This window comes from Actinia tenebrosa, unplaced genomic scaffold (assembly GCF_029948245.1).
Source record: "Actinia tenebrosa isolate PJP-AT-01 unplaced genomic scaffold, QUT_ActTen_1.0 PGA_scaffold15__27_contigs__length_11533743, whole genome shotgun sequence".
NCBI classification, from domain to species: Eukaryota; Metazoa; Cnidaria; class Anthozoa; order Actiniaria; family Actiniidae; genus Actinia; species Actinia tenebrosa.
Genome location: NW_028292575.1, coordinates 3,134,704 through 3,159,586, shown reverse-complemented (window position 1 = coordinate 3,159,586; position 24,883 = coordinate 3,134,704). Strand labels below are relative to the sequence as shown.

Below are 24,883 nucleotides of genomic sequence, written 5' to 3'. Positions count from 1 at the left end.
TTTGCAAAGATGCAAAAATTATTATTATGTTTTTGGTAAGCGTCTTGGCAAAGAAATATATTTTAATCGCATATCCGACGAGACTAAAACCTCATTTCATTCCAAATATTCGACATAAAAAATCATATTTTCGTTAAGTTAGTAACAACAATCAGTGTGATCTTAAACTTTGCAGTCTTTTTGATGTCAAAAATTTGATATCAAACTGATTTTCTCGAAGACAAAAGAAAATTAACGTGATATAGAAATTATGACATTAATCTTGTTGAAGTGATGAAAGACCGTGTAACAGTCGTCCGTAGGTAATTGACCACAGGAAACCCAAGTATAAATACTCTATTCTCTAGGTTGACATGATTATATTTGTACGCCAGTCATAAGAACTATGGTTTTTACTGTACTGTTTGATTGTAATGATTTCTATAGCCTTTCGAGATTTTATAGGCCCGAATTGATGTCAAACATTGATTACTATTGACTTTAGTATGTTCATAATGTATGCGCAATTGAAACGGCTACTGCTTAATGCACTGCATAAATTATAGATCTTAAAAAGCGCGCGAAATTTACCCAAGTAAGCACATTTTAATTGTAATCTAAAATAAACTCACTTTCCTCCTTAGCATATGTATCAATCGCAGAAATATAGACTGCATACAAGATAACCAATAAATTAGTCCTTCCACTAAGTATTGCAACAATTTAATTTACTTACAGAGCAGTCATGGTCGATGTTTTGCTTCTTGCTTGTTGTTTGCCTTCGCGATCGTTGATCTTCTATTCTCGATTCTTTGAGGGCTTTCATCTCTCCTTTTAGCAATTCCACCTCTCTCCGTAGTTCTTCAACAGTTGTTTCATCCTCAAGACCAATCATTTTGACGAAAGATAGTTTTAGTACAGAGAAATATATTTAGAAGCACGAATAAGATATTACCGGTACGTTGGTCTGAAACAACTGCATTTCCCGCCTTTTCTCGACGTTTGACGTCATCGGTTGTTAGAGGGTGGTACACAATTCCGGATTGAAATAATGCCCAATTACCCTATGCGTTCTCAGATGATTTACTAGTGTTATCATGAAACCAGTCAAGAAATACACGCGTTCAAAGGAGAAACGGTCACTGCGCCGAAAAAATTTAAGGAAAAAGCAGGCGTTGCGACGTGTACAGGAGAAGACAGCTGTCGTACAAAAGAAATCTTCAGAAAACATCAGTACACATCAAAGCGCACTGGATACAGTACAAGAGAGTGAAGACAGCGTGGTATCCACAGCAAATAGTACTACACATCAAACAGATAAAAAAATCAAGCCCGACAAAGGTTTTGTTCTCAATCCGAACAATAGCCGTTTATTGGGTTCTACTTACGCAGGAAAGGTTTTGTTGGCAGCTAGACCAGAAATTGGACAATCATCGGCAAAGCTGAAGAGAAACTTCCGTTTGAATGAACCTCATCCTACTCAGCCAAACCCCACAAAGCCAACATCTTCGCTGATCAGCCCACGTCCGACAGACTCATTGAACCCCACATTGTTACAAGAATGTGACGAGAATATTATTTAAGGAGAAGGAAGATTTGGTATCGTTCGACTGATGAGGTACAGAACTAATTTAGTAGCAGTCAAGACAATAAAGCAACAAAAGTACTGCTATTTGATTGAGAAAGAAGCGCAGTTACTTTCCAACTTAGATGATCATCCAGGCTTCCCGTACTTCTATGGAATTTGTGAAAAGAATGAAAATATACTGCTGGTCATGGAGTTTTGTGGAGAGAATGGCAAAGTGTTAACTTTGAATGGGGCTTTGCTAACAAGATTAATAACAGATGACAGTTGTTGGCCTACAATTATTTACTCGTTAGCAATGTCAATAGCTCATATGCACTCGAAAGGGTTTATCCATTGCGATATCCATGGCAGTAACGTATTAATGTTTCGAAGAAATAATGTGTGGTGCCCAGTTGTTGTAGATTTTGGAAAAAGTATTCACACACATTCAATGCAACCACGTTCCCGTAACACAGATAGGGATCCGGAAGATAAACAAAGATATCCTCATATTGCCCCGGAATTGTTAGATGGCACAGCAATAGCAACTGCTATAACTGATGCTTACAGTTTTGGACGGTTAGCTAGTCGTATATGCCGTAAGGTTAGATCATGTAAAGTGTATGAAAAAATTGCTAACGAATGTTATACCGATGATGCTGTAAAGAGGTTATCAATCCAGGGTTTTATTAACAAATTCGATTCATTGCAAGAGAAGTAAACAGAACATTCAGACAGTTCTTTACACAGAACTTTGAACTACTGCATGAACTATATTAGATTTTCTACAAAAAAAAATTATTTTCTTTATTGTAAACAGTCATTGCTATATGAAATAAAAGTAATATATTTTTTTAAAAATTAAACGCGGGTGTGTTTATCTGGCAAATATCAAAATACTACACCTTTTGCTGTTCCTTAACCGCAAAGGAATATTCATTGGAGCGAAGAAGCATTGTCATTAGAGCGAACAGGCATACAATAAGGCGAACGGAGGTGGGATGGAACTTTCATTAAGAAATTTAGCATTGAATTTGACAATCATGAATATGTTTGCGTAAGTTCATTAACGTTTTCAAACTTTCATTAGCGTTTTGGTGCAGACAATAAACCACAACACACATTTAATACAGTGTTTTGGACATTTATTTACGCAATACAATATAAGTATATTTTCCACTAGGAATTTTAGGATTTTAACTGTCCTTTCATTTTATTTTTTTTGCAAGCCGTGAATATTATTTCGTACAAACAAAGCGCCCTTAGGTATAAATATCAGTCAGTTTTGAGTTTTTTAATCCCTCTTTTTTGGATATTGCAATGGTTCAACAAATAAACCAAATTCCAAATGAGTCAGACTAGCGTCTTTTGAGTGCCTATGAAGATCCACAGAAATGCATACAATGGTACAACCACATGTAAACATATCGTCCAAGATGTTTAAATAGAGAGCAAATTCACTTTTTTGTCTTTGAAAATCTACAATCGTAAAAGCACAATATACTTATTCGTATTGCGTAAATAAATGTCCAAAACACTGTATTGAATATGTGTTGTGGTTTATTGTCTGCACCAAAACGCTAATGAAAGTTCAAAAACGTTGATGAACCCACGCTAACATATTCATGATTGTCAAATTCAATGTTAAATTTCTTAATGAACGTTCAATCGCACTATTAAGACTCCGTTCGCCTTATTGTGGCTGTGTTTTCACTAGGACAATTTGAACTAGCTTAATTACGACACCGGAAATAAGGCAAAGTTAAACTACCTAGCAAGATGGTTTAAGTTGTCCTACCAAATAAATGGGCCAATCACAGTGTTATTCTTGAAAGGTGGGAGTCGGATTAAAACACCTCCAGGAATTTTACGCAAGTTAACATTTCTAGTGAAAACGCAGCCTGTATGCCTGTTCGCTCTAATGACAATGCTTCTTCGCTTCAATGAATATTCCTTTGTGGTTAAGGAACAGCAAAAGGTGTACAGTGACATTTCTGTCATCACCTATGGGTCAATAGAACATGTATTTAAAAGTCTTTATTGTATTTTTGGCGTGTTGTGAGAAATTTTAAATCGAGCTCTGTACTAGCTTTTGATTGAGATTCGCTAAGAGTTTTTGACTTCTAGCTTTAAGTTCCATTACGTATACACATAAACCGAGCACTAGTTTAACCGATGTCCAGTAGAGCTTCAAAACGCCCTTCCTCTAGAGGTGGCCACGTGCAAAATTCAATTGATTCCAAGAGACGCAAATGTGGACATTGTCAAAAAATTCTCAGCAAAAGACAGTTTTTTGAACATAAGCGAAGATTCTACGACTATGCGAAAAACATTTGGACGACGGACGTTGAAGAGTCAGCAGTAGATAATGAGGGATCTTCTGGGGCATCTAAAAACAGCGAAGGCTTTGAATGTCCTCATTGTGGACAACGGCTCGGTAAGAGTCAGTATTATGAACACAAAAGGCGTTTTTACGATGCCAGTAAGAATATGTGGAATTTACAAAAGCAAGCAGTCACTAGTGGAGTTATTGAAGATTTGCCTGGTAGCTCAAGTGAAGGTAATGATTTTGAAAGATTGCGAGATCGATTTGCGCGGAGCTGGCCGAGCGAGTTAATACTTAATCTATCAAATGTATCGTTGTCAGTAGTATATCATTAGGCCGGTATTGGGGAAGAAAAGAGAGGAGAATGATTTTGGATTGTAATCAGGAATTGCGATTGAATGATGTTTCTTTTGAAAAGCGGGGTACGGACTCTGTGTACTTTGAGAAATCGTGTTATGTTCAATGCTGGTATAAAAATGCCAAACTAAAAAGTAATTCAATAACAGCAGTTCATGAGTGTCAGTGTTGGACTACCCGTGGAGTACGTAGAATTAATTTGAGGAGACTTTTCATAAGTTTTACCACTAACAAATTCTGGGGGGAAAATGCGGAAATTTTAAAGATAAATATATCTAAAATCTTTAAATTCTTCTCTCTCAATCTTCTTTCAATTATTTTTTGTTTCAGATGAGACTTGTACACTCCCAACAGAAAATAATGCTTCTAATTACGACCGGACACTAACTTCAGGTATATTAGTATATTCTATTCTATTCTATTCTATCCTATCCTATCCTATCCTATCCTATCCTATCCTATCCTATCCTATCCTATCCTATCCTATCCTATCCTATCCTATCCTATCCTATCCTATCCTATCCTATCCTATCCTATCCTATCCTATCCTATCCTATCCTATCCTATCCTATCCTATTATATATTATATTCTATTCTATTATATATTATATTAGTAATATCTTCATTTTAAGCGGATTTAAATAAATCATGCATTACGTGCGTACATGCCTAAGAACGGCCAATTTTAAGAACACACAACATCCGTACAGATTCAGGTACTGATAGATAAACTTTTGTTATATGGATTTGGAAAAGAATCCAATCATTGATTATTTATGTATCACTTATTTTTGAATACTAAACCAGATTATTTTAATCATTAGATCAATATATGACATCAGGATCAGTCGCGGCATCGGACGACTCTTCAAGCGAAGAAGAGGTTTGTTATACAATGAAACACCTTCGCCCATGTTGCTATTTAGCAAATTATTTACAAAGTGAATAAAAATAACATAATCAAAACGGAAACAATTTGCAAAATGGAAGTTTCGCTCTGTTACTTGCGAAACGGTTATTTTTAAGTGAATGTACACAAATTAGTAAAAACTCTTGTTCCGAAAATCGGACGAAAATCTTGATTTGTGTCATATACAAGCTTTCAGTCATTAGACAATTTTCGAAGGCTTCATTGAAAACGTCAGTTCATTTTTGCCTCAGTGATGACTTTCTACATCCAGTTCTGAGATTAACATTCGATAATTTTGGCTTATTCAACATTCATGAAACTAAACTAAACGGGCTGATAATAATAGAAAAAACGTTTGTTTTACCTACTTTTAGGACGAGAGTGATGAGGACAAACATGATTCAGACTCGAATGCTGATGAAACGCCTGAACATTGGGATGAATTAAGTGAAGAAGATTTGCGCGATATCATTGATGAAGAAAATTCCGATGGCACTGTAAATCACGTCACGGAGGAGCAGTTTAGTATCAACAATAGGCAAAAATCACGCACATTTCTAACGTGGCTCCTATATTTTATTTTTCTTTGGCAATACTACAATCTTATCAGTGACAGAGGTATCGAAGGTCTTTTGAAGTACCTAAGTGCACTACTTTCCAAAGTAGGCGAAGGATTACCAGCAAATGCAGGATCTGACCTATTGATTTCCTTGGCTGGACTTATACCTGTAACAATGTATTCTCTGAGACGATATCTAGGTATAGACAGGGACAACTTTCAAAAATTTGTGGTTTGTGGAAAGTGCACAAAGTTATTTAAAGAGCAGGACTGTGTCAAGAAGGTAAATGGTAAATACCAAGCAAAACTTTGCGACAATGTACTTTTTCCACACTCTTCAAGACGAAAACCCTGCGGAGGCCAGCTAGTTAAAAAAGTTTTCCTGAATAATGGTTCAGTCAAATTTTACCCAATATATACTTATTGCTTTAGGAGTGTTATAGATTCGTTAGAGACGATATTGAAAAGACCAGGATTGAAGGAAAAATGTGAGGAATGGCGTGAACGAAATGTTAATGAAGATACATATGCAGACGTTATGGATGGAGACGTTTGGAAAACATTCCTAAAGTATAAAGGACGAGACTTTTTAAACCTTAAACACTCTTATGGTTTAATGCTGAACTGTGACTGGTTTCAGCCATTTAAGAGACGCAGTGATTATTCTATAGGAGTTCTGTATTTGGCTTTGATTAACTTACCAAGAGCTGAACGTTTTAAGAAAGAGAACATAATATTGGTAGGAATAATACCTGCATTAAATAAGGAACCAGCAACGCTTGTGCATTTTTTGAAACCTATGGTGGACGAGTTATTAGCTTTATGGAAAGGTGTAAAAGTCAATGCCCATGGTGCACCAGAAGGTGGAATAAAGATAAGAGCTGCTCTTCTCTGTTGTGCATCTGATATTCCTGCTGCTAGAAAATTATGCGGATTTCTATCACACGCTGCACACAAAGGATGTAGTCATTGCCTAAAAACCTTTCCTGGGGGTTTTGGAGAAAAGAAGGATTACAGCGGGTTTACAGATCGGGACAACTGGCCAAAAAGAACAGATGAGCAGCATAGACGAGATGCTCTTAAAACCACTAGATGTAAAAATAAGACTGCACAGAAACGAATGGAAAAAGAACTTGGAACAAGATACACCGAATTGTTACGACTTCCGTATTACGGTAGTATCACAATGTGTGTGATTGATCCGATGCACAATTTATTTCTGGGTACTGCTAAGCACCTTTTTAAACTCTGGAGCAATAACGAGCTTTTTTCAAGAGAGAATATTATTGAAATCGAGCGACGTATACAAAACATTAATTCCACTTCTGATCTTGGTAGATTACCACATAAAATTACAACAAACTATGGTGGTTTTACAGCTTCTCAGTGGCAAAACTGGATTCTTTATTATTCTTTGTATTGTCTCGAAGGAATTCTCCCAGAAGAACATTTGAACTGTTTACAAACTTTTGTAATCGCCTGTCGGCTACTGTGCAAGACCTCTATTTCGAAAACTGATATCTTTTTAGCTGATAGAAAACTACTAGACTTTGCAATAAAATTTGAAAATCTTTATGGAAGAGAAGTCGTTACTCCGAATATTCATCTACATATGCATTTAAAGAAATGTGTTGAAAACTATGGAAGTGTGTTTGGTTTTTGGTGTTTCAGCTTTGAGCGTTATAACGGATTGTTAGGCAACTTTCACACCAATAACAGGTTCATTGAATCACAATAAATGAGGAAGTTTATTTGCATGAGCAGCGCTGCAGACTTGCAGTATACATTGCCGAAAGAGTACAGCGAAGTTTTCTTTCCATTTTGCAAAGCTCTTCTGAGGGATGCTATAGTGGATAATATTCAGGAGGAAATTAATCAAGATAGACTTTCTAAATTTAAAATCGCAATACGAGGATCAATAGAAAGCCTTACAGATGTGTGGACAGATTTTAGTGACGTAGCATTGCCAAATAGCTTCGTGATCTCTTCGTTTGACAACGACGACTTATTCAACCTAAAAGAAATGTATAGGAAACTTTATCCAACAGTGAATGTTGACCGTCAGCGAGTGAACCGAGCCTTTAGAAAGTATAAGTCAGTTACAGTATTCGACGAAAGACTAGGTTCAAGATTTAACACACGTCTTGATTCTTCAGGAAAGATCATGGCCTCATGGGCAGGTAATGGTGGAATAATTGAGGCAACATCTACTGGCAGACCCGGCTTTGTTTTGTTTTATTTGTGCCATACTATTGTGATCAATGGAGATCAATTAACTCATATTCTTGCAGCCGTTCAATGGTACCAAAAGAATAATCATATCACATCATATCGCAATCCATTAAGTGTTTGGGAAGCAAAACATTTTGAGGAACCAGGGCCAGCAACATTCATTCCAGTTCAGAGAATAAGCTCAAGGTTTGTCTACGGAGAACACAGAAGCGAAAACCAACATGTAATCGTTGTCTCACCCCTGATTAGACACATGTTTCAGTAATAAAAATTATTCAAAAAAATACAAAATAAATGTTTTATTCATTAATTTATTATTCAGTCTTTCTTTCTTTCTTTCTTTCTTTCTTTCTTTCTTTCTTTCTTTCTTTCACAAACTGATCCATGCCTAAGAACACTTTGTTTAATTTTAAACATACTTGATTTACGTTAATCCAAAGGTGCAAGAGCGGATTGTTATAAGCCGCTTGCTTCGCTTTTTCGGGAACTAATTTAGTTGGAAATTATTTTTCAATGTTCAGTAAATCAAATCAAAATTAAAGAAATAGAACCTCTGATGCTTTTTTATGGTATATACTATCACTTCATTTGTTCTTCTTTTTCGAATAAAGGTGAAGACCTAGTATAGCATTTGATAAATATTGCACCGAACTTCAAATCCTACACCACTGAACATATTTTTGAAATAGCTGCAAATTATATCTGTCAAAATTTGTAATTTCTCTTGCAAAAATATAACCCTTTCCTCGAAATCTAATATAAAGAAAAACTTAATTAAATGGCAATGACACAAAATAATGTGTTTTAAGTTGTAGTTCGCATAAACGAAGTTAAAAAGACAAACTCAAATAGGACGAAACAGCGCTGCTGTTCACCAAATACTGGCTATTTCTGCATGGCTTTTTGGCAAGCCGTTTTAGTTTCTGCCTAGTATGATTCAGTTATTCAAAATATTTTATGATTTTCACTTTAGCTGATTAGATCTTACATAGATCCTTCGTAGACCTTCTGCATTTTCTTGCACGATATCGATCCATGCATATTTTATATTTACATTTAACTGTTACATTTTTTCTAAGTGTTCACAATTATATTCAATTTCCGTGTGCCTTAAATGGAACGGAAACATGTAGCAATGTGTATACGGCGTTGTTTCCCTTAAACGCTTAACGGAAATGTGAAGGAGGACTGGCTTTCAGAAAAGTGGATTTCCGTACCCGTAAATTTGACGGAAATTCCAAACTATCAAATTTCCGACAATGCTTCCGATTTCGGAAATCTGTAATTTCGCACTGTGCTAAGTACTAGTTGAATTGCTGACTTCGTTTCCACTATAATTTCACTATCATTATGACAATGTTTTGATGAAGTTTAAGATAGAAATTCTTTTCATATTCAAGCGGTGAGCGCCAAAAACTATTTTCTTGAAGAAAGGCTGTTGTACAAGGCTAAAATCTTGTTATTCAGAAAGCTTAACTTGTTTGGAAGTTGAGATGACCGACAAAAGTGGAATCAAAGTTTTAACCCAAAGCAAAAATTTTATTTGAAAATGAGATTTAGGCCTTCATATGCTTATTTTCCATACATTTTCTATAAAAAAGCCTGACAAAGCAACATTCTAACACAAATGCAACAAAACATCTTTGTACAATTGAAAATACCGCTTTAAACACGCAGTTTTATCATAGTACATCAGTTTCTAACTGTTAAAAAAAGGTTTTGAGTGTTAACCCAAAACGAAATTTGGAATCAAAACTCATACAAAGGTCTAGTTTTTGGCGCTTTTTGCCATTATTTCTCGTTATTGAAAAATATTTCCTATAAAAAAATTTTTTTGTTTGAAGAGTTTACAGATGTTTTTGTTTTCTTTATATACTTCATTTTTGCATCCTATTGCATTGGAAATTTCTCGCCAAGTGCCTCGCTCAAGTACATTTCAGATTCAGAGTTTAAAAAATCGAAGCTTTTTTTTCTTCTAAAAAGGTATTGTGATTGTATTAAATTTTTTCTGGGATTAAGTTTATCATTCGTCATTCTACCTCGTAATACAAAGCGTTGATAAAAGAATAACTGATTCTGTAGTTTCTTTGTCATTCAGACATTTTGAAAAAAATATTTTTTACGAAGCGTAGCTTGAAAGAAGACAAATTTTGTACGATACATTTTTCACTCACCTGTAGCAGAAAGTGCAATATATAAAATAGCTTGTATTTTCCTTTATCATCTTGCCACATCATCAGGAAATAATTCGTGTCATAAAAGTTAGAACGAAAAAGGAAAAAGTGTTGTTTTTTTTCCAGAGACGTTGACATTCGAATGTGAACCGTGTAATATTCAGTAACCAGACGTCGATACCAAAAAAAAAGTGATGTTTTCGCAGTCAATCAAATGTCTTGATGCAATCGCGTGCGGCATGTCTGAGTCGCCAATCGGGTTTATATTGGCGGCTCTCTCCCGATCAGATTTATTAGAGAATTGCGATACTAAGTTAAGTTACAGGCCTTTTGTCAAAGTGTCAGGCTATTTATAAACCTCCTTTGCAGCCCTTCTTAGGGTCGTCACGCAACGTTTCCCTAAGAACGGCTGCAAAGGAGGCTTACTATTTGTCAGTTGTTATCCCTATAAAGTGCCAATGTCGACGCCTAATTGAAAATTTTCAGCATTGATTCTAAATGAAATAAAAAGTTGAATAGTAAATTGTTTTTATATGGTTTGAGTGATTCATCTTGAAGATATCAAGGTTTATAGGTTGCTATCAATAGACGTCACTTCCAGTAATAGCTCTTTTATGATGGCTTGTAGAATCCTGGAGGTTGTTTTGATCTCTTGTTTTCTGGTTTGATGTCGTGAAAATAGTCAAATACAATAGTTTGAGGACTTATTTTGATATGTCTTGACTTAGCATCCGCTAGTTGCCCCCTAGTTGCTAGTTGTCAACCGCTTGTTTGCCCCCAGTCAACTCCAAAAAGTCACGTGATTGATAGTAAGAAATACTCCCAATATAATAATGACGTGACGTCAAAGGAGGCATTTCAGTTTACCTGCGCGCCATCACATGGAAATCGAAGCACTGATTACTATGTATTCATTTTTATTTATTTTATTTTTTGCTAGAACCTTTCTTTAAATTCTAAGTAAGACGATGATGTTTTATACAGGATATTTTACTGCCCCAGAAAAATTATTGTATACGTAATGATTTAATGATATTGAACGAAATTTTGAGTTAGGTGTCATAGGCATTTTAAATGTCGGGCTTTTTGTAAGTAAAATTTCAGACTCTTTGTCAGTTGCCTGTTTGATGCATTGGTCAGCTGTCAGCATTTGTCGGCTGTTAGCAGTGCCGCCCCATCCAGACCCTTTTTGATATTCCACAGGTTGGTGGGGACTCCTTCTACTCCGAGGTACAGAGTCCTGGATGGAGAAAATGCACTGTACTTCCCTGGATTCCGAACGTATGCAGAAGTCCCGGCAGTGGTGTTCAATCCCAAGGGATTCACATTCATGTTATGGGTTAGGCCTGCTAATCAGAGTGCTGACACTGATTCTATCTACTCCGATTGGTATTTTCCACATACATTCATATTGACTCTCCATAGACGCTTCAAATCTATATTTTTCTGGATGCGTGGGGAAGACGGAAGGAATGTATCGACTTATTACCTAAAGTATGTGTAACCCCCCCCTAGAATATCAGTATATCGGTCATAAAGCAGAGGCAGTGATTGATTGCCCGCGCAGTCTCAAAAATATGCTCATTTGTAAGCTTTCGAGACCAGATCGCGAATAGTAATTAAAAGGTGCTTTTTGCGGAGGAACAAAAATAGAACCCGAAGAAAAATCCCAAAACACAGGAGAGACGAACCAACAAGTAGTTCCCTAGTGATAACGACTCCAGCCATCGAACCCGGGACCATAGCGGTTAGAAGTTGTAACCATTATAGTTGTTTCTCTCCCTCTTCCCTCATCCTTGTAAAAGAGATATCATTCGAACTAGACAATAGTCCCTTTCAAAGTTGCCTGTGCCATCTTTGAAAGGTAGTCGTGCCTTTGTATCGAAGCGAGACGAACGGTGAGTTTGCAATGATAGAGACCTTTTTTAACACCTTGAACAATTATTCACATGTTTCTATCATTGCAAGCTCACCGTTCGTCTCTCTTCGATGCAAAGGCACGGCTACCTTTCAAGATTGCGCAGGCAACTGTGAAGGGTACTATTCTAGACGTCTAAAATTACTTAGTACTGGTGGGTTAGTAAAAATTTGTATTCGTCGAATGAAATGCGAAATCATTGCCAAATCAATCAAAAACCTTCCAAAAATCGCGTATCAGCGAAGCAATAGCGGCCATACTGCGCTGCGTTTACACAAATATAATTGTACAAAGGTCGGCTTCGAAAAAGTAGCAGTACTGATCATGTAAATAATTGTTTAGAATTGCGATGGATGACTGGAATCACATCGCTGTCACCTGGAACAAAACAGAAAATCTAGTCAAGATTGCTCTGAATGGAATCGTGAGGCGAACGACAAACTCTACACTAAAAGCAGACATCAGGCGCACTACTCGCAGTATCTACCACCTTGGCGTCAATTCAGAAAAATTGCCTACAATCAAAAATGATAATACGTTCCATGGAAACATGAAGCATCTGATGGTATTTAACAAGAAACTAAATGTCGAGGAGATACAAAAAGCAATGTGTAAGTCATGCACTGACTTCCTCCCTCTGCAAAAAATAAACTTCTAAATTCTAATTAGCTCTAGAAGGCCCTAGATGAAAATTACTCTGAGTAATTCTATCGTTTCGCTAAAAACAGTTTCACCAAACTGTGTAGTTTCAGACTCTTTATAAAATCAAAAGATATAACTAGCTAAAAACTAGTGTGAACTGCGTCGGTGTTTCAAATGAAACAGTAATGATGAAAAGGTAAATTATACACCGTGAAAAGATGAAAAAACTTACTGACGTTTCGGACGCTAGTCCTTCGTCGAAGTAAAAGAGGAAGGACTAGCGTCCGAAACGTCAGTAAGTTTTTTCATCTTTTCACGGTGTATAATTTACCTTTTCATCATTACTGTTTTATAAAATTTAGTTTACTTAAGAAATTTACATAAAGTTCTTAGGTTTCAACCCTAGAAGTTAAATTTTCCTCTCGCAAGAATGAGTCAAGTTAAGTTTATTAAGTTAAGTCAAGTTTAGCGAATTCGAATTACTGTATGTCAGTCAACTTACCGTCAAGTTTATATGTTTCCGATCTAAGTTTCTTCAATTGAGCTTCAGTCAGTTCAAGTTTAGTTTTAATGACCCACTCAACGTGAGGTGAGACGACATAATATATTTAGTTTTGAGTTATATTCTATATACTCTGATATTGTCATTAAAGTTTACGTTTTAGGCCCACCATAGTTAATATTAACTATGGGTTCAACTTGGTATGTGCATGTTAAATCACAGGGAGCCCAATTTAGATGAAAGTGAATGGTGAAAATAAAATCGGAAAAACTAAACAAATTAATTATTTTCTAAATTCGAGATCAAGATAACTTCCTCCGTAATACGAAAGAGTGGGGAAAAAAAAAAAAAAACGATTAAAAAGGCACTAGAACATTTTTTTTCGCGCGCGCCTTTGTTTTCCTATATAATTCCCCTATGGCATCTAATGTCGCTCATGTATACAAACTCTTACAAGAGAGGAAAGTACAGTCGCCCATAGAAATTATATAGGAAAACATAGGCGCGCGGGAAAAAATATATAATTAAAAAAATAATTAATTGCTTAATTTACCGATTTTATTTTCACCATTCACTTTAATCTAAATTGGGCTCCCTGTAGTTAAATCCTACATTAAGTTACACAATCCAATAGAGATAATGAAAAAAATTAATTAGGAAGCATACACGCACTTAAATTGCTACTCTGACGAAAATCGCTCGAACTTGGATTCAGCTGAAACTTCCTAAGAACACTCTTTAAAGGTGCAATAATCACTGTATGAAGTGTTTTCTCGATATTCAGCACGAAAGTATGATAATTTTACGATTATTTTTTGGAGTTTGTGACGTCATACACTCAACATCAAACATTGCTACATATATTTCTTTGTATATAAATCCCTAAGTTATTTTATTCCTATGAGGCCCAAAGGGTAGTTAATGTGCTTATTTCACATTACTTGTGACTATGATTTATATTTTGGGGTGTTTGGGTATTTCTTTCTCCCTTTACTACTGATATTTTGATCATAAACTACAAAGAAATGTATGGAGCGATGTTCAATGTTGAGTGTATGACGTCACAAACCCCAAAAAATAATCATAAAAATATCATACTTTCGTCCTGGATATCGAGAAAACACTTCATGCAGTGATTATTGGACCTTTAAAGAGTATTCTTAGGAAGTTTCAGCTGAATCCAAGTTTGAGCGATTTTCGTCAGAGTAGCAATAAAAGAGTATCAATTTTAACAATATGGTACCATGAACACTCGTAAACTGTGGCGTTGTCAGGTTTACTACAAAATATTTGTATTATGCTGGCTATGATAAAAGCGTTTTTTTTTTTTTCAAAAAAATAAATAAATTTGGCGATTGTTCCGCGTGATTGTTTAAGAATTGGGATAATATTTTTGTACGACTACATAAGCTTGATAGGCAATTTCTAGTGCGAATCTCATTCTAAACCTTCTATTCCCTTCCATCAGTTTGTTTCTTCCTTTCCATGTATTTAACTTTCACTTCTTCTTCTTCTTCTTCTTCTTCTTCTTCTTAATATTATCAATATTATCATTATTGATATAATAATAATAATAATAATATTATTATTATTATTATGAAGTTTATTAAACATCTGGATGCGAGGCAAAGACACTCATAGGGCGCGTAAACGTAACCTATGGGTGTTCAAACTATTTACAATTAGATATGCTCTACAATAAATTATTTACAAATCTAACAATTATTTACGATATACATCAGACCATTTAGTAAATGAAGAACATAAGAAACACTTAATAATATATAAAATAATATGAATATAAAATTTGTAAAAGGAATAGATTATATCATGCGTAAAATTCATAACTTCTTATAAGAATTCAGTTCATATAATAGTTCATTTTCTATATGTCCAATATACACAATATAACACCTCCTTTACGTTCTTAAATATCCTATATCATGTTGTATATAAATGTTCATGTTATGATCTTAAATGTCCTTGCTATGTTTAAAGTTCCTGATAAGACTGCTTTCTGCATATTCCGTAGCACATCTTTGGTCTTTTATCCCAATAACTTTCGCAGATCGTTTTCCATACTCCTTGACCATCCTCCTAACACATCCATAATGAGATTGTACTGATGTACTTTGTACCCAGGGTATTGATCTTGCAATTCCCAACGCAGTGGACCGTACTTCACCGTCTTCTCTTCATCTTTCTTTTCTCTATTCTCCACCCATGGGTAGCTCATCTCTAGAATCACTTCCTTGCTTTTGTGATTTATAATTTTAACATCAATTCTGTTGGCTTTTAACTCATGGTTCTCGCCGTAAGTTGGAATGTCCCAGAGTGCATGAATGTCATCGGTAATATACTTCGTTTTCGGTCTAATTGGTGAGTACCATGCTGGAACACTGTCGATCAAATGTAGTTCTCGTAACAGCTCAAAGTATAAAACTTTCAGCGCATTATTGTGTCTTGTTACGTACTTGTTCTGTGCAAGAGCTGAACATCCTACTAACACATGAGCAACACTCTCTGGTTTCTTATTACACATGCGACAGGTCACGTTGCTTGACTGAGGTGTCTTAATCTTCTTCACTTGATATATCTTTGTAGGTAGAAGCTGTTCATAAAGCTCGTACATTCCAGCCACCACATAAGTTGGGCATGTCGTCCACTCTTTTAGCCATGCAAAACAGTTCTTAGTATTGAGGGTGTCATCATCCCATCTTATTGTGTGTAATTTCCCTTGCCATGCTTCATCACGTACCGTCTTTAGCAGCTATTATGTCTTCTTGGTCTTCCTGTGTTAGCACTGATTAGCCAATCAAAGTGTCGTATATTGAATTTAAAGTTGATTGGAATTTTCATATCTTCGTTTTCGACGTTATAAATTTCAACTGAATAATGAAATCAAAATTCGAAAATTCAAATCATTAATCGACTCTAGGGGTCAACGCGTGAGCTTGTTTGACTGTAATACACTTTAGTAGCCCCTAATTCAATTGTTTTCTTTTGTGTCTATTTGACTATTATTTTTTATTTCACGGATTAAAAGCCTTCACTCTACGATTCAAAAAATAATACAGGTAGATAATGCAATCCAATAAAAATAACGAAAAAAAATAAATAATAATAATTAGGAAGCATGCACATACTTGACAATATGGTACCATGAATATTCGTAAACTGTGGCGATCTGTTAGGTTTACTCATCAAATATTTATATTATACTGACAAAGCCTATGAAAGAAGCATTCTTATGTGATATATACAATATGAGCGGGAGATCTGTATGAGGATTTAAAACAGCGAGCTGTTTTAAATCTCATACAAATCTCACGCGAATATCGGATACTACTTAAAAAATGTCTAGATTATTGCTTCTTTTTTAGAGTAAAAATTTTAACATTAAATGTAATTTGGCCGAGATATTTCAAAGTCAACCTTACGCAAATCAGGACAAATTCTGTACCAGGGTTTACAGATGCCTTCACGGTAGTGATTTTGTATTGTTCTAAGGTCATTAATTATCCATGACTTTTTTTACCTTTTTATAAACAAGATTTGGCTATTTATTTCGCGTGATTAGTTAAGAATTGTGACTGACTCACTGGTGCACTATCAAGTCTTAATAGAAATTAACTGTCGGGAATTTTATTCTATGAAATCGACTTTGAATTAGTGTAGAGTTCTTGGCAATTTATTCAAGAATCTTGTGCAAAACGTACGAAAATACTTCACCATTGTTTTCGAGCGGCTAAAAAATGGTCCAAAACAAAGCTTGGTAAGTAGTGTCGTCTCGTTAAAGAAAAATCGAGATCAAGTATACGTACGAGTACGTGTTTGAAAATTTGTCCTGTGCGCGTGGTTAGCAGTGAATCATAGTGGATTTCCGACTTTTTAAAGCTAAGGTTTCGATCTACATACATACATACATACATAGTTTATTCAAATCGCAAATAAATTATTGACAAATAGTAAAATACAAGTAAGAGCAGAGGCTAGCAAAAAGCGATACAAATAAGACAACAAAGCACAATAATAGGCGACTTGAAAGGAAGTTATGAGGTTATCCCTATGTGAAAACTCCCAAGAAAAACAACAAAACATGACAAAAATGCATTATAAAGAAAGACCCTAAGCAGCGTAATTAGCGAAAAATGCTCTATAAATGAAGTATAAGTATATGAATATGTACTAAATAAAGGAGAGACAAGCTCTCCGCCACCCTGAGCCCCACCCCCACCCCCGCACGCGCACCCACCAGACAGATTATGAAGTCTGTCCGCCTGATGAGCGCACGCGCGAGAAACCCAGAGCAACAGAGAACCCGTCTCCTCCTTAATCTAGACTCTACTAAAAAATATACTAATCGATGTGTACTGCAATATGTAAACATTAAACACCTAAGTGAGACTTCAATTTCTGCTTAAATGATCTAAACCCATCGGTTTCAACAATGTCTTTAGGTAGATCGTTCCACATATTAACAACTCTGACGAAAAAGGAGTATTTGTAGCAGTTAACTCTGGCTGCTTTAACATAAAGTTTGTAGGAATGATTAGCTCTGGTAGACGTAACTTTCGTAAATTCAAAGAAGTCACGGAAATTTAGAATACCTAAACCGAAAACTATTTTGTAACATTCAACTAGAGTTAGGTAGTCCCTGCGGGTCGAGAGAGTAGGCCACTTCAATATTTTACATCTTTCTTCATATGTCATTTCCCCTCTAGTTTGTCGAAGTGCTAGTCTGGAAGCTCTTCTTTGTACTTTTTCCAATGCAGTTATGTCCTTTACCAGGTGTGGACACCAAACGGGTGACGCATATTCAAGGATTGGTCTTACAAGCGCGATATATAGCATCGAAAAGACTGTGGTATTGGCGGTGCCAACAGTTCGTAAAATAGTCCCTAGGACTTTGTTAGCTTTATTTACGGTGATGCCAATGTGTTCACTCCAGGATAGATTATTGGAGATAGTAACACCAAGGTCTTTGAAACTATTAACGTCCTTTAAAGTCTCCCCTAAGATGTACTTCGGTTTGGACTTGTCGCGCAAATGGGTTATACGCATAGATTCACATTTATCATTATTAAAGCGTAACTGCCATGTGCATGCCCATTCTCTAAGATGGTCTAGATCGTGTTGAAGAGCTAGTGTGTCTAGAACAGGGTCAGTAAGCTGCCTGTAAATCTTGGTGTCGTCCGCGTACAGTTTCACATTAGAGGAAATGCGATCTGTGATATCGTTAATGTATAGCAAGAAGAGGATGGGACCTACGATTGTACCCTGAGGTGTTCCAGATACCACTGGAAGCCAGTTTGAACAAGTTCCTCTTATAACCACACGTTGGTGTCGATTAGTGAGAAAATTTCTGAACCATAGAAGTAAGCTCCCGCATATTCCGTACATGTTTAGTTTTAAGAGCAAGCGCTCGTGTGGCACGCTGTCAAAGGCTTTCGCCAGGTCGAGGAAGATTACGTCTGTAGGGATAGAAGAATTTCTTGACTTCGCCCAATCATTAACAGTAGATAGCAGTTGAGTTACAGTAGATCTTCCTTGAAGGTAACCAAACTGGTTGTCGTTTAATACGTTTAATTCACGCCAGAATTCAATAACATTGTTTTTGATAATTTTTTCACCAATTTTACATACAACAGATGTGAGTGAGATTGGGCGGTAATTTTCCCTAAGGTGTTTAGAACCTTTCTTGTGGATTGGCGTAACGTCCGCTATTTTCCAGTCGTTAGGTAGAGTACCAGATGTAAATGATTTGTTTAACAGTACTGTTATGGAAGGTGCCAGCATCAATGCGAACTCTTTCAGTATACGCGATGGAATGTAATCTGGCCCTGGGGATTTGTTAGGCTTCAGGCTCAGAAGATGTTTCTTGACTTCATTAGTAGAACAATAGATGTTTTCCAGTTTTTTGTCAACAATGCGGTTTAGTGACGGAAAAGTATCGTGGTTTTCCACAGTAAACACTGAAGAAAAGTACTCATTCATGCTACTAGCGATATCGTAGTCATCAGTTAAGATAGTGTCGTCGATTTTCAGCGATAGGAGATCGTTTGTTCCATTACGTTTAGATTTTACAAAGTTCCAGAAAGGCTTGGGGTTGTCTTCCTTTAAATCTTGTGCTAGATCGTTAATATACGCCCATCGAGCAAAGTTGCATTTCCGTTTGACTGTGTTGTTTAAACTACGGTACTTTACCCACAAATTCTCATCATTACGTCTTTTTGCTCTTTTGTAGAGTGACTTCTTCTTTTTACATAGTGTTATAAGTTCTTTTGATATCCATGGCGCATGGAGTTTCTTTTTAGGTTTCCGTTTCGGAATACACTCGTCTACAGCTGTGAACAGTAGATCTTTCCAGCAGGTCCAGTTGTAATCAATATTATCCTCCAGAAAAGCACAGTGCCACGGAATATAAGAAAGAAGTGAGCTCAGTGAATCCCAGTCAGCTTTCTTGTAGCAGTAGACATATTTTGTGATTTACGTTGGGCATATGGTGATCCGAGTAGTGTGAATGTGATGGAGTTATGATCGCAAAATGGTTCACCAACCAGCAAATCATCAATAATATCGGGTGATGTAGAAAACACAAGGTCCAGCACGTTTCGGTCTCTGGTGGGTTCACATACTAGTTGAGTGAAAAAATTATCTTGTATAATATCTGTCAGTAAAGTGTAGTTTTCAGAATTTTTTAAAGGTCTAGAGTTAGTCCAATCGAATTCTGGTAGATTAAAATCTCCAACAAGTACGAGGTCAGTTGCGGAAATATCATTAAGAACGGCTTGTAAATCTTCAAGAGGCTTTGGGTCATTATTAGGAGGTCTATAAAAAACTCCTAATGTAATCCTGTGGTTATTAAGAAATATTATGTCAATGAAGATCATTTCGGAGTCACAACATGTTATCTCCCTTGATACAGCTTTAATATGATCTCGAACTGCGATAAGTACTCCTCCGCCAAAGCGACCATTATGCTTGCGGTCGTGCCTGAAAACTGTGTAATTTACAGGGAAAATTTCACTGTCAGCAATGGTGTTATCCAAGTGAGTTTCGGTTAGCACTATGATGTCGAAGGGCTTGTTCGAGACTTCGAGGTTCAGTATGCTAATTTTGTTAACAATACTTCGAGCGTTAGTATAAAAGATCGAAAGTTCAGTGTTTCTCTTTGGTGTTCCATGAGTATTCTGGTTACTTTCTTTTGATCTTGCGTGAGGTCCAGGGTTAGGAGCTGTTGAGTCTTTATCTTGGTTTTTATTGGGTCCAGGATTAGGATGGATTCCGATAAGAAGCGGCTTATGAGGCTGGAAGGTGGCAGAACTGTTGTTGTAGTATGAAATTCGACTTCTGCAAGTTATCCAACGGCTTTTTCTCGGTTCATCCCATAGGCAAATTCGGTATTGGAGTGATTGCGTTCGCAGATGATCGAAAGGATGTATAAAGAGTGAACGTGTAGCTGTAGACAAGGGTCCAGCCTCCTCCATCGGTGGTCATGTCACAGAACACTTGGAATGCCTCAGGGGATGGCTCATTGAACTTCATCCAGTAAACACCTGACTCAGCTTGGGTATTACTCTGCTTAAGAGTTTTACAGGTTGCAATAGGATTATTAGGATCTGATCCTGGCTGCTCTATATGTTCTCGTATCTCCATGTAGATGGTGTTTTGTTGGCTAACAATCTTCTCTGGGTGTCTGGTCTTGGTAGAGTACTTCAGTTCACATGTCTTGTTCGTCAGGTTCATGTTGATGCTTGCACAATGTATGTTGTCCTCACACTTTCTGTAACATTCAAAGATTGTTTCCACCTTGGACGATTCAAGAGTAAATCCTTACAAGTACACGTTAAGCTCTGTATATCCTTGAGTCGGCCACATCGTAGCGTAGGTGGACTTTGTGCTTAAGGAGGAATAGGATAAGTGCGGATAAAGTTTGTGTGGTCATTTCGACTGAAAAACAAAAGAAAAGACAAAAAAACAATACAAACTTAGCCAGTCCACCTGTTAAAGATCGGTTATGAAAAAAAAAAAAAAAAAAAAAAAAGATGCTAATATTTATTAATTAGTATAATTTTATACTTAAGAAAATGCCGCTTCAAATTTAATTACTTTCGAGATTAACAAAGTCGCTGCTATTTGGAACGAATGTTTATAAGAATTATAAGCTGCAATGCAAATAGAATACCTAGAAAATAAAAACACACACACAAAAAGAATATCAACTTTATGCCATGGAGCAATTGTAAGTATTTCGATTTGAACCGCGTAAATCTTTCGGTATCGTGATATCCTTGATTGAAGGCTGTCATGAGAATAGTCGAAACCTCGCGCCTATCAGCTAAAATTCGAAAGCCTCGAAGACAGGTGATAATTCTATACTAATGACTTCGCGTTTTACATGTAAATTACCTTCTTTAAGCTTGCTTTGCATGCACGACTGCCGTGAAACCCTGACTTGATGAAGTTTTAACTGTTCGTTACAACTAAATGTGAAAAAAAAGTATAATTAATGCTTTTAGCATTTTTCATGTACTTAAAGATTCAAGTAGCTAATCGTAAATTGCCTATATAGAGCGAGATTTACGATTGAATTTGGAAAACATGGTAGAGAGAAAACATAATAAAGTTTACATTATTATTATTAACACTATATTATTATTATACATTATTATTATTATGATTCAAAAAATAATACAGATAGATAAAACAATCCAATAAGAATAAGGGAAAAAAAATTAATTAGGAAGTATATGCACACACTTGACAATATGGCACCATGAATACTTGTAAACTGTGGCGTTGTTAGGTTTACTATAAAATATTTATATTATGATGACAAAGCCTATGAAAGAAGCATTCTAATGAAATGCATGCAATATGAACGGGAGATCTGTATGAGGATTTAGAACAGCGAGCTGTTTTAAACCTCATACAAATCTCACGCGAATATCGGATACTACTTAAAAAATGTCTAGATTATTGCTTCATTTTTAGAGTAAAAATTTTAACATTAAATGCAATTTGGCCGAGATATTTCAAGGTCAACCTTATGCAATTCAGGACGAATTCTGTGTCAGGGTTTACAGATGCCTTCACGATAGCGATTTTGTATTGTTCTAAGGTCATTAATTATCCATGACTTTTTTTACCTTTTTATAAACAAGATTTGGAGATTATTACGCGTGATTAGTTAAGAATTGTGACTGACTCACTGGTGCACTATCAAGTCTTACTAAAAATTAACTGTCGGGAATTTTATTCTATGAAATCGACTTTGAATTAGTGTAGAGTTCTTGGCAATTTATTCAAGAATCTTGTGCAAAACGTACGAAAATACTTCACCATTGTTTTCGAGCGGCTAAAAAATGGTCCAAAGCGAAGCTTGGTAAGTAGTGTCGTCTCGTTAAAGAAAAATCGAGATCAAGTATACGTACGAGTACGTGTTTGAAAATTTGTCCTGTGCGCGTGGTTAACAGTGAATCATAGTGGATTTCCGACTTTTTAAAGCTAAAGTTTCGATCTACGTATACGACCACGACTATGAAATGACAGTGCCAATCTGGAAAAGTTGGAAACTCGTACTCGTTGTCTTACTCGTCGTCGAACCTAAAGGCCGTCTCTAAATGACACAGTACTAGTTCTGATGAGTTCTGCTTATCATTTTTCCATTTTGCTTCTTTTAATATTGTTTTAAATATATTTCCTTCCAGTCGTTATAGAATTAGGTAAACTACACAGAGTATAAAACAGAAATATGTCTTACAGAGCAGGTGCATGTTACGTCATAGCCACCATCTTGGTCGACGATAACAAAGCATTTCTCAATAGCGTCTCTTGTTAGATCAACTAAGATGGCGGGCTGTTTCATTGTTATTCAAAATCTTAAGGGATTTAGTCTCATAGGGAGTCACATAGTTGCGTATACTGTATAGGCATTCAGTTATAAGCTCTGAAGTATTTTTGTTGAAATTTGTTTTTATTCGAACCGAAATTTTTAAAAACGTGAAATATAAATGTTTTATCCGCATTTGTAAAGAATTTTCTCATGTATTTTCTCATTTGAAAGGTCATAGGGAGAATGTCGCTTTTGATTGAAATATTGGGACTTCAACTTGTTTATTTACACTTTATTTTATACATAGTTGTATATTTACAGGATATAATATACGAATACATATTATAATACAAATAAAGGAAATTATATTATTTTAGGTGATAAAAGAGTAGGGCGATTAAAGTAGTTTATGCTTTCTAGTTAATTGCCCTAGTTAATTGGGAACATTTTTGATATGAGTCTCGTCCGCCAAGAATTTTGATGTTTCTATCAAAATCCCGCGTCTTCTTTATGATATTTATCAAATTGATTTTCTTGTTAATAGTGAAGCCCTGACCATGTTTCGGATGATGTTACTTTTCTTCCAAGTCTACACAATTCACGCCTGTGAAAAGTACAGCTTTGTCAAAGAACAAGATGTAGAATTCAAAGACCACGTGATAACAACCATGACCACGCCCTATGTCGAGTTGTGCTGGGATAAATGTGTGTGGATCATGAATTGCTTCTCCATCAATGTTCGTGTGAACAGTTTTGGGATGGTTGAATGTGAACTGAACAACTCCAGCAAGAAAGCGAGTCCAGGGAGCCTGGTACCAACACAGGGATCCCAGTACCACCAAATGAAGGTAAGTGGTGTTGGATGCCGTATTCGTTACGTGTGGTTATAGTTAATTGTCTATTGTACTTTTCTCTAGGAAATAAATGACTGTGATAACGTCGAATGCAAAATTAAGGAAAGTGAGTTAATATACCACAATTTAATTACATGATAAATCTATAAATTGAGGCTTCACTACATAGCTTTTGCATGGTAATATTTTCATAATTTAAAATTTGTTTTAGAACTCCCCGATGAATGGTATCGTCTCGGTAACTCGGTAATAAAGATGTTTCATGAGAACAAAACCTGGATTGATGCGCAAGCCCACTGCCAGACCATGGGAGGTGATCTGTTGTCTATAGGAACTGCGTACGAAAACAACTTTGTCAAAAACGTGCTTATCAAAAAGTTTGAATACTTCAGAAAAGAGAAAGGTACTTGCTTTTTATTTTTTGTTTTTGCTTTGTCTTTGTTTTTTGTTTTTTGTTTTTTGTTTTTTGTTTTTTGTTTTTTGTTTTTTGTTTTTTGTTTTTTGTTTTTTTTTGTTTTTTGTTTTTTGTTTTTGTTTTTGTTTGTTGTTTTTGTTTTTTGTTTTTGTTTTTTTGTTTTTGATTTTTCGTTTTTTGTTTTTTGTTTTTTGTTTTTTTGTTTTTTGTTTTTGTTTTTGTTTTTGTTTTTTTTGTTTTTTGTTTTTTGTTGTTTTGTTTTTGTTTTTTGTTTTTTGTTTTGTTTTTTTGTTTTTGTTTTTGTTTTTGGTTTTTGGCTATTTTTGTTTTTTTTGGTTTTTGGTTTTTGGTTTTTTGGTTTTTTGGTTTTTTGGTTTTTTGGTTTTTGGTTTTTTTAGTTCATTTGGTTGTTGGTTTTTTGGGTTTTGGTGTTTGGTTTTTTTCTGGTTTTTTTTTGGATTGGTGGGGTGGGGGGTCGGAGAGGGAAGGTAGGGGGGGGGGGGTGGGGGTGGGGGGTGTGCTGGGGTTTTGGGGGGTCGGGGTGGGGGGGGGGGGGGGGGTGGGGTGTGTGTGGCGGGGTGGGTGAGGGGGTGCGGGTTGTTTCGCGGGG

General features: G+C 36.0%; 4 protein-coding genes across 4 annotated transcripts in view; 2 read left to right on the top strand and 2 right to left on the bottom strand.

Annotated features, from left to right (window-relative positions):
- The first annotated feature begins 3,721 nt into the window (after positions 1 to 3,721).
- Positions 3,722 to 7,454, top strand: LOC148910846 (uncharacterized). Its single transcript, XM_089030639.1, has 4 exons — positions 3,722 to 4,106; positions 4,560 to 4,622; positions 5,054 to 5,112; positions 5,514 to 7,454. Exons 1-4 carry the CDS (start codon positions 3,722 to 3,724, stop codon positions 7,434 to 7,436), a joined length of 2,430 nt encoding a protein of 809 aa, XP_088886765.1. The 3' UTR covers positions 7,437 to 7,454.
- A 7,618-nt stretch (positions 7,455 to 15,072) lies between these two features.
- Positions 15,073 to 15,935, bottom strand: LOC148910845 (uncharacterized). Its single transcript, XM_089030292.1, has one exon. It carries the CDS (start codon positions 15,796 to 15,798, stop codon positions 15,214 to 15,216), a length of 585 nt encoding a protein of 194 aa, XP_088886418.1. The 5' UTR covers positions 15,799 to 15,935; the 3' UTR covers positions 15,073 to 15,213.
- Positions 15,936 to 22,384: 6,449 nt separating this feature from the next.
- On the top strand, positions 22,385 to 24,189 carry LOC148910844 (uncharacterized). Its single transcript, XM_089030638.1, has 5 exons — positions 22,385 to 22,554; positions 23,549 to 23,852; positions 23,922 to 23,964; positions 24,070 to 24,104; positions 24,151 to 24,189. Exons 1-5 carry the CDS (start codon positions 22,535 to 22,537, stop codon positions 24,187 to 24,189), a joined length of 441 nt encoding a protein of 146 aa, XP_088886764.1. The 5' UTR covers positions 22,385 to 22,534.
- A 39-nt stretch (positions 24,190 to 24,228) lies between these two features.
- Positions 24,229 to 24,883, bottom strand: part of LOC148910843 (very long-chain specific acyl-CoA dehydrogenase, mitochondrial-like) — a 24,404-nt gene continuing 23,749 nt past the window's right edge. The window contains exon 15 of the mRNA XM_089030637.1: positions 24,229 to 24,244. Within this exon, the coding sequence (XP_088886763.1) occupies positions 24,229 to 24,244 (16 nt within the window). The remainder of the gene's footprint in view (positions 24,245 to 24,883) is intronic.

What these genes read in the sequence shown, in the direction of transcription:
- LOC148910846 (XM_089030639.1), top strand. Translation starts at nt 3,722, where the DNA reads ATGTCCAGTAGAGCTTCAAAACGCCCTTCCTCTAGAGGTGGCCACGTG. An exon ending in CGACCGGACACTAACTTCAG is followed by an intron (nt 4,623 to 5,053) that starts GTATATTAGTAT and finishes TTTAATCATTAG; the next exon opens with ATCAATATATGACATCAGGA. An exon ending in ACTCTTCAAGCGAAGAAGAG is followed by an intron (nt 5,113 to 5,513) that starts GTTTGTTATACA and finishes ACCTACTTTTAG; the next exon opens with GACGAGAGTGATGAGGACAA.
- LOC148910845 (XM_089030292.1), bottom strand. Translation starts at nt 15,798, where the DNA reads ATGTACGAGCTTTATGAACAGCTTCTACCTACAAAGATATATCAAGTG.
- LOC148910844 (XM_089030638.1), top strand. Translation starts at nt 22,535, where the DNA reads ATGGTCCAAAGCGAAGCTTG. An exon ending in CGAATGCAAAATTAAGGAAA is followed by an intron (nt 23,965 to 24,069) that starts GTGAGTTAATAT and finishes AATTTGTTTTAG; the next exon opens with AACTCCCCGATGAATGGTAT. An exon ending in GGTATCGTCTCGGTAACTCG is followed by an intron (nt 24,105 to 24,150) that starts GTAATAAAGATG and finishes TTGATGCGCAAG; the next exon opens with CCCACTGCCAGACCATGGGA.